At 35.4% G+C, this 12628-nt stretch overlaps 1 protein-coding gene across 1 annotated transcript in view; it reads left to right on the forward strand.

Annotated features, from left to right (window-relative positions):
• The first annotated feature begins 5687 nt into the window (after positions 1-5687).
• Positions 5688-12628, forward strand: part of LOC134677864 (scavenger receptor class B member 1-like) — a 56681-nt gene continuing 49740 nt past the window's right edge. The window contains exon 1 of the mRNA XM_063536287.1: positions 5688-6326. Coding sequence (XP_063392357.1) covers positions 6071-6326 — 256 coding nt within the window. The 5' untranslated portion in view covers positions 5688-6070. The remainder of the gene's footprint in view (positions 6327-12628) is intronic.

The raw sequence follows: 12628 nt of genomic DNA on the forward strand, positions 1-12628 counted from the left end.
ATATCTAATAGATGTCTATTTCTAAATGCGAATGGGGCCCTTATACGTTTTGTAGCCACTCGTTGCGAATTTCCTATTTATCGCACTAGTGTTATAAATAACTATTACAACTCATTATGACTAGTTAAAGCCTCAGAAAATAACATTGTTAACGTTTCTAAGCATTAAGTAATAATGTGCAATATTTGTATTGTAATTATTTACTTATTTACTGAACCTAACCTTAACCAGAGTCTAGTAAATAGACTCAAAGAAATGTATAATTTCAAAACGTAAAATTGTACTTGATTAACCGCAGTTAGAGTCACAAAAGCAGGCGTGTCTCACTCCGCGATTTCGTCGCTTTGCTACAGGTAGCTAAAAGTACATCCGTTCCACCCCAACTTTGGGATTTGCCATGAGCCGCGCGTAGCGCTGTCGCCACCTAGCGGCCATATCTGTCCTGATCGTAACAGACGCGTTTTGTTAGAGATTGAGTCTTCTGCACCTAGTACTATTATTTATTCTGTGACAAAAGTAAATTAGGTTTAATAATTTTAAAACTAGATGGGTTCGTTAAAAATAATACCTGTTTTTATTATGGTTTAATTGTACTTTTATGCAAACAGCGCCAAGGAAAGTACCTAAGAATAGTTTAGAAGACAGAAAAGAATTTATTAGTACAAGTAGCAAAGATACATATATGTAACTTCGTATAAGATGAATAAAGTGTAAGAAAATAAAAAACCGGGCAAGTGCGGGTCGGACTCGCGCACGAAGGGTTCCGTACCATAATGCAAAAAAAAAACATAAAAAAGCAAAAAAAAACGGTCACCCATCCAAGTACTGACCACTCGCGACGTTGCTTAACTTTGGTCAAAAATCACGTTTGTTGTATGGGAGCCCCATTTAAATATTTATTTTATTCTGTTTTTAGTATTTGTTGTTATAGCGGCAACAGAAATACATCATCTGTGAAAATTTCAACTGTCTAGCTATCACGGTTCGTGAGATACAGCCTGGTGACAGACGGACAGCGAAGTCTTAGTAATAGGGTCCCGTTTTACCCTTTGGGTACGGAACCCTAAAAACGTGCCTCGGAAATCAAGAAAAAGTCATTCTCGGATAGATGGCGCACACACCTTTAGCCTATATTCGGCTAGATGGCGTGACGACACCGTTTCATATTTAACAATTTTAACACAGATATCAGTGAATGAACATGGGTCAAAATGATGTAAAAATAATAAAATCATTTATACATATACATAATAATTATACAGTATATGTATATTCATTTTATTTTTTGATAATTTTATACGTGTTTATTTTGAGTTTTAGTCGTGTGTCGATAGATGGCAGTAAATTTACAGTGACTACAACATTTACTATGACAGGACCACTCTATATCTATTCTCTTTGGTAGTAGTAAAAAATACTTAGTACAAATTTTGGTGCAAAGTAGGTATTTTACGGTAGGCTTGGTATACTCGGGTAATTCCGAATGTCGAAAACTGTCGGATAAGGGTCTCCCCAAATATATGGACGCGCATTCGGCAAAAGCCGATAGGAAAAAGCTTTATGTCCGCGCAATAAGAGCGAAAAAGTCGTCGTTCGGCTCGGCTCGCATCGGCCGGCGCCGGCCGACGCGTCGTCGGCTTCTTCGCTCTTATTGCGTGGACATAAAGCTTTTTCCTATCGGCTTTTGCCGAATGCGCGTCGATATATTTGGGGAGACCCTAATTCCGAAAAGGTACTTATATGGGTGATTTTCATCTGAATTTCGGAATTATCCGACATTCGGTATTACCCGAATACACCTTACTTACAAAAAAGTTGATCCTCAAAGAGGTGACTTGACTTGACATGTATGATAAAATTGGCTATAAAGTAATACGTGTTATGATCAAGTTGTTTCATATTTATTAACTAGTTGAGCCCAATACGAACAATTTATAACTTTTAGGCCGAAACGGCAGAATGTTTTAGGTAATAGACTTAACAGCTCGATTCGAACTTTACGTCAATTAATAGATCTATAGTTCGTTTTTTTAGCATTAGAAAGAACTTGCAAGAAGGTAAGCGATCTTACCATGTCTTTTAATTAAAAAACGCTTTTTAAAAATCAAAAACGATTACTTATGAAAGCAGAAGAATATAAATGATCGTATTAGATTCATAATTGTTACACGTTTGCCGTAATTTATATTTAAAATGTGTTTTTCAATTAAAAGACACATCAAGATTGTTTACCTTATTTCTAATGCTAAAAAAACGAACTATAGAAACGAATGTGGAATAGATATGTCAGTGTCAAAAGTGACGTTTTTGTTCGAAGAAAGGTCACATTTGACATTCTAATCCATATCGTTATCGTTTCTAGATCTATTAACTGACGTATCTTAAAGATCGGATCGGGCAGTAGGGCCGGTACAGACGGACTGTAACCCGACTGCAACTTGTATGGGAACTGCACGCCGACGTTGCAGTTGGCGTGCAGTTTCCATACAAATTGCAGTCTGCAGTCCGTCTGTATCGGTCTTTAGCGTTTAACTGAGGAGGTTGGTACACTGAGAAAAAAGTACAACAAAACACACTTAGAATTACAAAAATAAACTTAATCCGGGGACAAGGAGAGTTAACTAATAGGAACAAATTGACTTATGCAATTTCTATTAGTGCTTGCAATTTCTATTATCTGTTTGGTGAAATTATATTTGGGATTATTGAGCTGTTTGTAGAAATAAATAAACTTTACAGAAATAGTGAAACGTCCATAATTATTACTAAAACTTCATTTCTTCCCCCAGTACAGAACTGTTTTTTAATTCCTGGTGATGATTTTTCTCTTAGTGCACGGAATTAATAAAGTAAGGATGCTAAGCGAAAAGAATTTCGTACACTAACCCGTATCACCGTTTACTTTTTCTATCGCACACGCATATGTAATTACTTATATTGCTGTTCCACCGATAATGCCGGCGGTCAATGACACTGTGCGAGCAGGACATCATTATAATTATGCGCGTACGATTGAGTTCGCAACATGCGAGTTAATGTATGAAATTCCTCGCGCTAAGCGTCCTTTAACAAAATCGATGTTGGTCAGCGAAAAGTCGTAACTCATGCTATCCCTTTCTAACGCGTGGCGTCGATACCTCCCTTTTCGCTTATTAAACTTTGTTTTTTTTTCAGGTAAGTAGCACACAGCATAAGAGCAGTAACCGAGACGCCAGTGAATTTGATTTACAAATGAGGTATTCATAGCTTAAGTGAAGCGGTGAAATTGATCGAATTGATTTAAATTCATTGGTTTCTTGGTTGAAAAGTAGATCTATAGTTCGTTTTTTTAGCATTAGAAAGAACTTGGAAGAAGGTAAGCGATTTTGGCATGTCTTTTAATTGAAAAACGCTTATTAAGAATCAGTAACTATCATTTATGAAAGCAGAAGAATATAAATGATCGTATTAGATTCATAATTGTTAAATATTTGCCGTAACTTATTTTTAAAATGTGTTTTTCAATTAAAAGACACATCAAGATTGTTTACCTTTTTCTAATGCTAAAAAAAACGAACTATAGTGTACTTCAGCCTACTCTCGAGTAGATGGCGTTAATATTAATATTTAACATGTTAACACGAATCAGCGAAAGAATAATGATCAAAGTCAAATGGCGTTCTAACAGTTTTAATCGTCTGTCGAAAGATGGCAGTAAATACATACTTTTTAACTAATTTAACATGACAGTAACTCTCCATTTCAAATTCTCTTTGCTTTTATGTATGTCTTTATACATTCGAGTATATAGTTACGACAGTACAAAAAAATGCTTTGATAGTCCCATAAATTCATAATTTTTAATTTTAGTTGTTTATTTAATGGTAAACTGCTTTCCACTATGCAAATCGAATTAATTAACGTACAGTATCGTTTATTTTTTAATTGATCTCAATTAATTAGGAGTTTAATTATGTAAATAATGTTCCATACTTGGAAAAATGCGGCTTGGTCAAAGCCATGTCGGTACGGTCAGGCGTGGCTCACTCCGCAATTTCGTCGCTTTGCTACAGGTAGCTACTTGTAGCTACAAGTACATCCGTCCCACACCAATTTTGGTGGCTAGCCATAAGCCGCGCGTGGCGCTGTCGCCACCTAGCGGCCATATCTGTCCTGATCGTAACAGACGCGTTTTGTTAGGAGTGTGTTTTCTGTACCTAGTACTATTATTTATTCTGTGCCGTATTTAAAAATGATTTCGCTTAAAATGTTGTTATAATTCGGCTTTAAACTTTAATTCAGCAAACATTCAGGATTTTTTTTTCAATTTTATGTGTGCAATTAATACACATTTGAATAATAAATACATTTGCGTATTTCATAATCACAGGTTGGGTTTCTATAGCTATTATTTCACGAATATCCGGCCATTAATCTATTTCAATAATAAAAAAAAAACACAGTGTTAGATTTGCTTTGCGTTACTGATTTCGCTTATTACGAAAATTTAATGTAAATTGGCAATAAATGCTGCAGTTATTGTAATATAAATATGTGAAAGTTCAATATTTATTGCCTGGATTATACAGGGTGTATCCATGGTAGTCCCTCGAGAAAACATCGGTACGAACACAGAATAAATAATAGTACTACCGTACAGAAAGAACACTTCCTTCAAACCCGAAGTTTGACAGCGGTTCAGGGTCGAATCATGGGATCCCTATCTAATATACGGCATCGGCACTATCCATTTCGGCTATGTAGGGTTGTCAAAATTCAAGTGATTATATCTTATCAGATCTGTGGTCGTGCACGCAAAAGGAAGTCAAGTGCGCGCAGCTTATGGCTTTCCCTAAAATTGGTGCGGAACTAATGTACTTTTAGCTACCTGTAGCAAAACGAAGAAATCGCGGAGTGAGCCACGCCTGGTAAGAGTGATAGAGAGGTTAGATAAAGATTCTATTCTTGGTCAAGCAGATCTTCTACTTGCCCATCTGCTTGACCATCTAGTATCTCAGCTTCATCTTCATCTTCATCAAATATAAATTATTAGCAGGACAGGAAAGGAAAGCTCGAAAGGTAGTAGGCGTAGGTATACATAATGTTATAGATATTTAATTTGCGTCGATACAAAAACATACCTTTTGAAATTTTTAAATAAGTAATGGAATATGAGGTAGAAGCTGAATACTATACTCTATTTCTATAAATATAAGGTGGAAGGGGCAAATTAAAAAATAATATAAAGTCAACCTGACGTTTACAATTTATGCTTTATTTTTAAACAATTATGGCCTGGATGCGAGTCCTTTAAGCCAAGTCTTTATTTTACAATTTATGCATCTCACGCTTTTTTATGACGGAAATGCTTGCCAGACTATCATGCATTCTTTTTATAATGCCAAATAAAAAACTCCGTTTTATTATTTTTAAATACAAAGGGCACTTATTGACGTCACTATGGATTAATTTAACCGTAGCAAACCAGTATCTATAAAAGCAAATACAATCCAAAATGAAGGATAAAGGACTCTAGAATGTACGATTTTAAAAATTCAAGCCTGTTCCACTCACACAAAGGCAAATGACGTCGTGCTTACGCACTTGGAACGCGCCTGTGTGAGTAGCATTGCGAAATTTTATATAAGAACAAGCAAGCGCGAGCGCCTCACTAGTAGTCAGCTGTTCGAAGTGAGCCTTTGACACTGTATGCTTAGAAAAAAAAAGTTTGACGCAGTGACGCGCGCGGTGTATTTCCCGCCCTATTTAAAACTTTTAGAAAAAATATTAAAAAGTAAAAATTTATACTAGACAAGGATTTTTATATGTGTATGTTTATGTTTAAAATGTATTATCATCATGTGAGGAAAAGAGTGTAGTGTGATATTATGCGATTACATGTCTTTATAGTGTTTACGTGATTTTTGAACGGACATATTTTCTGCTTCGTTGCGAAACTGGCATTGCACGAGTTTGTGACATTGAAAAAAACCAGTGTGATTAAAAAAACGATTAATAAACGTTGGTGTTGAAAGTGTTTTGAATTCTGTACATTTTTTTTGTGAATCATAGACAAAATTAACTTTTTAAAATGAAAGACTTTGGTCAGATCTGGGGCCGAATGGCCGGTCGGCGGTTTTCTGGTGTCAACACAGAGTTAAAAGAGATTGGTAACAATCGATTGACGAAAGGCGATTTTGACACGTCGACTTTCGAATCGAATCTCGCTGAATGCGAGGGCTTAAACAATAAGTTTGAGGACTTTGAGTTCAATGAGAGGAAAGATGCGATCATCAATCGATTATTCGAGAGGAGAAGACAAGGCCAGCGGACCAGACAACCGAAATGTGAGTTTTAATATTTATCTCTATGGTTGTAAATAAATATTTAGGTTATCAGAATAAGTGTCGCGGCCTATAAAAAATAATCTCGTAATTTCTATCAAGACTAACTTGAAATGTCACTTAAATATACTTTGGTGGCAAATTTAGTAAACTCAAAGGCGGTAAATAAAAAAATAAAAAATAGGCGCGATGTTGATCTCCCGTAGACAATTTCAATTTCGCTCCTTTATCTACTGACAAGTTGGGCGTGTTGGAGTAACTTTGTGATATTTTCTTTTGTTTTTATTATTTTTTAACTTTAAAGTGCATTTTAGTAGAATTCTTATTGGTAATTTAAGAGTCCATCAACGTGCACACTAGCGCCACTACAAAATAATCGTGATTATTTAAATTTAATGATAGGTATTTAAAAAAGGAGGCCGCAGTCGTATTTTGTATTTAAGTAGGTACCTTTTGAATACATCAACTCGTTTTTATGTTGCTGGAATCGTCAATCTATGCGTCCAAAGTTAATGGCCGTTTTTGTTTTGAGTTCAGTTTTTGCCTTCTTTCATCATTCTAAAGTTTGACATAGATAACTAAAATCATTCACTATGGTAGGGTTTTTTATGTAGGTAATTTTAACTCTTAGTTTTCGAGATATTTTTAATTCAGTTTACTATTCGTCAATTGATTTTAAAAAAAATTATTATAAAAAACATTATAATGCTCATTTTATTGAAAAATAATCGGAGGTTTTTATCTTCAAAAGTGTATCGAATGATCCCATTTCCTCCTACTTCATGCTACCATTATCCGATATCCAGAACCCCCCCCCCCCCCCCCCCGCCAATTTGAGATGACGTAATTTATGAATAGCCCCTAAGCCCAGAAGGCTGGCCGCATTGCCCCGCTGTTTCTCACAAAATATGAATATGAAATGAATTTTAATATTGAGGAGGTACCTACAACTGAATTAAAGTATTTAGGCTGAATTTAACGAATAAGTCATTAAAACGACTATGACGCCATTAGACTGGTGCAGGTTTATCTAAATTGTTAATTAATTGATTTCATAGAATTCAAACACACAGGTACAGAATACAGTTCCGTATTATAACAATAAATTAGGTACAGCACAGACCTACAATAGCGTGTATTTTGAGACGAAACAGGAGCTGAGTTTTAAATATTTTAGGTAAATAACGGAAGCGGCTCCTAAAACTAGTGCGATAAGGACAAGGCGAAAAATCACGCGTAAAAATCTCAAAAATCGAGGTTTCTTACTCGACTGTTTCCTCCTCCAAAACTTAACCAAACTTTGAAATCTAAATGATTATGAAATTATCTGTGTCGGACCGTTTTTGCTTTTTTGGCTAATTGATATCAGTTTTCAAAAGCTAGTGAATAATACATTTAAGACAAAACAGGAGCTGAGTTTTAAATATTTTAGGTAAATATACCCGTCTAGCTAACGGAAGCGGCACCTAAAAGTAGTACGATAAGGACAAGGCGAAAAATCCTGCGTAAAAATCTCAAAAATCGAGGTTTCGTACTCCTCTGTTTCCTCCTCCAAAACTTAACCAATCGTAACCAAATTTGGAAATCTAAATGATTATGAAATTATCTGTGTCGGACCGTTTTGTTTTTTTGGCTAATTGATATCAGTTTTGAATGCCACGCCTCTCATTGCGGCATAGTCAATTAGGCCATTTTGGCCATTTTTGACGGGTTCTAGCGCCTTAAAAAACAAAAATATCAAAAAAAGCAAAACGGTCCGACACAGATATTGACAATATTAATCTGTGTTGAAAAAATCATTGCTCTAGCATCAAAACCCACGGAGGAATCAGTCGAGTACGTTTGTATGGAGAAATTACCACTCCTGTTGGCTCTTAAGGCCGGTATAGACGGACTGCAACCTGCAACCCGACTGCAATTTGTATGGGGCCCATGTTTATCGCTAAAACAGATTGTCCCATTATGACATTTTTTAAGGTTCCGTACCGTAAAGGGTAAAAACGGGACCCTATTACCAAAGAGAATAGATAGTATAGAGGGGTCCTGACATAGTAAATTTTGTAGTCACAGTAAATTTACTGCCATCTATCGACACACGACTAAAACTTAAAATGAAAACGTATAAAATTATCAAAAAAAAATATGGATAAATGATTTTATTAATTTTATATCATTTTGACCCATGTTCAATCACTGATATCTACGTGTTAAAATTGTTAAATATGAAACGGTGTCGTCACGCCATCTAGCCGAGCACAGGCCAAAGGTGTGTGCGCCATCTATCCGAGAATGACATTTTCTTGATTTCCGAGGCACGTTTTTTCCTTAGACTTTATTCATCATATACGAAGTTACATATATCTTTGCTATTACTAAGACTATACTATCCGTCTGTCACCAGGCTGTATATTATGAACTGTTGATATTACTTATTACGGGATCTCGGGATCTCGGAAAGTATTATTGCAGCTATAACATTAATACCAAAAAGTACGGAACCTTCGGTTTTAATTGCATCAAATCACACATAGTTCAAAGTAGTAATTCTAAACAACTTTACTACCGTCTACATCAGTGTAATACTAAAATATTTAATAACTCTCTTGACGTCATAGTAGGGAATGCAGCCGGTAAACATTTAATATGAGAAATAAAGTAAACTACCTACTGGTAATACTGGTAATTTACATATTAAGTTATATACAGGATGGCCAAAAGATAAGTGCATTGCCAGGGAGGTTTTAGGATTATACTGAGCAACTTTTACTATGAGACCAACCCCGATATCACGAAAAAAAAAATTGGCTGTTTCATACATTTTGGCTAGTCCGTTTTCTGTGGGAGTGAAAATTTTGTTCGCGATTTCGGTATTAGTCTTGGTCTTGTGTTGGGCCCATATTAAAAATTGCTCAGTATAATCCCAAAACCTCCCTGGCAACGGCAATGCACTTATTTATTGGCCATCCTGTATTATAAGATTAGCAAAATCTTAAACAGAAGTATATACTTTGGCGATTGCCAAATCTTTGGTCGAAAGTTTCGCGCGGCGCGCCATTTTTATTTTACCATTGGTTTAAAGTTTAACACGTCGGGATCTCGGAAAGTATTTTAAATTCTTCATAAGCGATAGAATCCGTTTACTCTTATTTAATTTTACACTTGATAATTTATGAGAAACCAAGTGCTAGCCGTCGCCTCGCGCTCCGTGAGTTCCTTGCCTACTATCATCCGCTTCTTAATAGCGATTATTTACGAAAAACAACCATTGCACAAAACATTACACAAAAAATCTAACAGTAAACTAAAACTATCTAGTGTGTGTTTTTGTGGCGAAAACGCTCTTCACGATAAAAATATTTTTTTTCTGTTAGATATTTATCGCGACCGTGATCTTCGAATCTTACAAAACAGCTATTGCAAAATTGCATTCGACATGAACACCTTGTGTAACCCGTAGACCAGTTTTTGATCAATGTCGCGTAAAATGCACAGAATACCATCCAAATATGGCCTCTAATAATTTTCTATATTATGTCATACTACTAAGTACATTTTAAACACTCGCGCTTTGTACACTTCTTCTTCCTGACGTTATCCCGGCATTTTGCCACGGCTCATGGGAGCCTGGGGTCCGCTTGACAACTAATCCCATGATTTGACGTAGGCACTAGTTTTTACGAAAGCGACTGCCATCTGACCTTCCAACCCAGAGGGGAAACTAGGTCTTATATACATATAGAGGAACCGATGGATCCGCGCAGAGTCCAAAACGTTATGTCATATAATTATGTCAGGGCAAGCCGCCGGCATAGCTAAGTTATGCTTTAGCTGTAAAACCGGCTAATTACTAGTTTTGAAACTAGATTTTCAATGTCAATGTAGCTATGATATAATCGAATATCCTATAGCTTAAAAACAAAGTCCCCCCGCAGCCAGTCAGGACCCCTATTCGACAAGCGACGTTTGACGTATCGTGCCCGTTGATGTGGGAAAAATCATAAGTTCTCGAATACGTACAATGTCAAAATTTGACATTAACAATCCACAGTTAGGGTGACAAGCAAACCAAACCGAACCACCCTTAGTTTAGAGTGGAGTTTTGGATTTGACGTGGATGCGAAATCTGACAGTTGTACATGTCGAATTTGGCCACAGTGCGTATGTATGTTCGCGATAAACTCAAAAACTACTCAACGGATTTTCATGTGGTTTTCACCTTTCAATAGTGTGATTCTTTAAGAAGGTTTTGGTGTATAATTTGTTATGGTAGTGTGACACGTGCCAAGCTGGGCGGGTCGCGTGTGTAGCTATACTTAGAATGGTACCATATCAAGTTTTTTCAATGTTTTAAACTCTAATGAGGGTTAGTTAAGAAATAATTGCACTTTATGATCTTTTGTTAATTGTGGAGTAAAATTACTATACATGTAGGTACTTACTTTTAATTATTTTCTAATGGATTAAACTCTAATGGGGGTTAATCAAGAAATAATTGTACTTTATTATCTTTTGTTAATCATGGAGTAAAATTACTATAGGTAAATACCAACTTAATCAATTTTTTTTTAAATCAACTGATCCAGAATAGACTTAAAAGAACCGTCACAGAGACCATAATTCGACGCGATAGATATACGTACTATTTTCCTTAGAAACAATACAATAGTGTAATTATATCAATAAAATTATACGAAAGTAGGCAAAAAACATATCAAAGGTCGCATTGACTATAGACAAAGAGAATAGATAGCATAGAGGGCTATTGCCAAAGTAAATTTTGTAGTCACGGTACATTTACTGCCATCTATCGACACACGATTAAAACTTAAAATAAAATTGAAAATTTATAAATTAATCAAAATATGTTTACGGATAAATGATTTTTAATTTTTATTGTTCCATACTGACCCATGTTCTTTCACTGATATGTGTTAAAATTGTTAAATATCAAACGGTGTCAACGCCATCTATTCGAGAATGACTTTTTCTTGATTTCCGAGGCACGTTTTTTTCTTAGACTTTATTTATCTTATACGGAGTTACATATATCTTTGCTATGGACAACATATTATACATGTTTACAAGTTTTACAAACCATGTACCTACACTTCAGAAACAAAGAAACTATTGGCGATTTCCACCGACAAGAGCAAAGCAATTAAGTTATGATGATGATGAAAAACTACGTATTATGATTTATGACTAACGATCGTTTAAAAAAGAATAACATCCGCATATCGAAATAAACCAATTTGTGTCATTGTGAAAAAATAAATTGTTATTGTCACGAAAAACCCGGTTTTTGTATGGACTTGATGGAAATGTTTTCATACAATACCAACTACTACGACTACAAATATGAAACTACGCATATGAAATATGTATAATATGAAATTCGTATTTTGTGGAAAGAAAGATTTTGTGGATAAGAGTTAGAACATTTTTTGAAATTCGATTTTCTCAGTATTTTAGAGCAATGCTCTTATCTAATATTTCGTAAAAAAAATTGTTATTTGTTTTACAAGGGTGCAAAGTTGTTGTTTAACCGCTCGTGCTAATATTGATACCCGAGCAATCGAAAGATTCCAACATTGAACCACGAGCGTAGCGATTGGTTCGAAAAATGGGATCTTGATCGTTGCAAGGGTTTCAAAGCACGAGGGTTAAACAAAATTTGCCCCTGAGTGAAACAACATTTTTCACCACACCAACCCGAAGCAAATATTAAATGTAAAATATCAAACAAAATCAAACCAAATTAAATCCAAATGAATGTTATTAAATATTTAGCATCCCAAATCATCATTTAAAAGTCAATTCTACCAGCAAACATAAGAAAAGAACTCAAAATTTGCATTTGATTACTTTGCCTCACATGTGAATAAAATGCAACTTTGCTATCAGTTTTTTAAGCCTTTCCGAGCTGGTGTGGTGAAAAAACTATTTTTGTGAATCTCCTCTGCCGATTTAAAACATATTCTACTAGGCTTCATTTGGGTGTCGATATTTAGGCTGAGCCACTACTGTTAGCGTTGAGCCACTGTTCCCGCTATGACCCTATTCAATTTTCACCCCCTCAGGGGTTGAACTTCAAATTTATACAGTGGAGTTATATTATAGTTGATCGCGCGTATAATTATAGTGACTGCCCGATTCGAATTTTAAGTTACATCGATTAATAGATCTAGAAACGATGGATTAGATGTCAGTGTCAAAAATTACCTTTTTATTTGAAGAAACGTCACATTTGACACTGACATATCGTTTCAAGATCTATTAATCGACGTATCTTAACGTTCGAACCG

The sequence above is a fragment of the Cydia fagiglandana genome, chromosome 27, assembly GCF_963556715.1.
Source record: "Cydia fagiglandana chromosome 27, ilCydFagi1.1, whole genome shotgun sequence".
Lineage (NCBI taxonomy): Eukaryota > Metazoa > Arthropoda > Insecta > Lepidoptera > Tortricidae > Cydia > Cydia fagiglandana.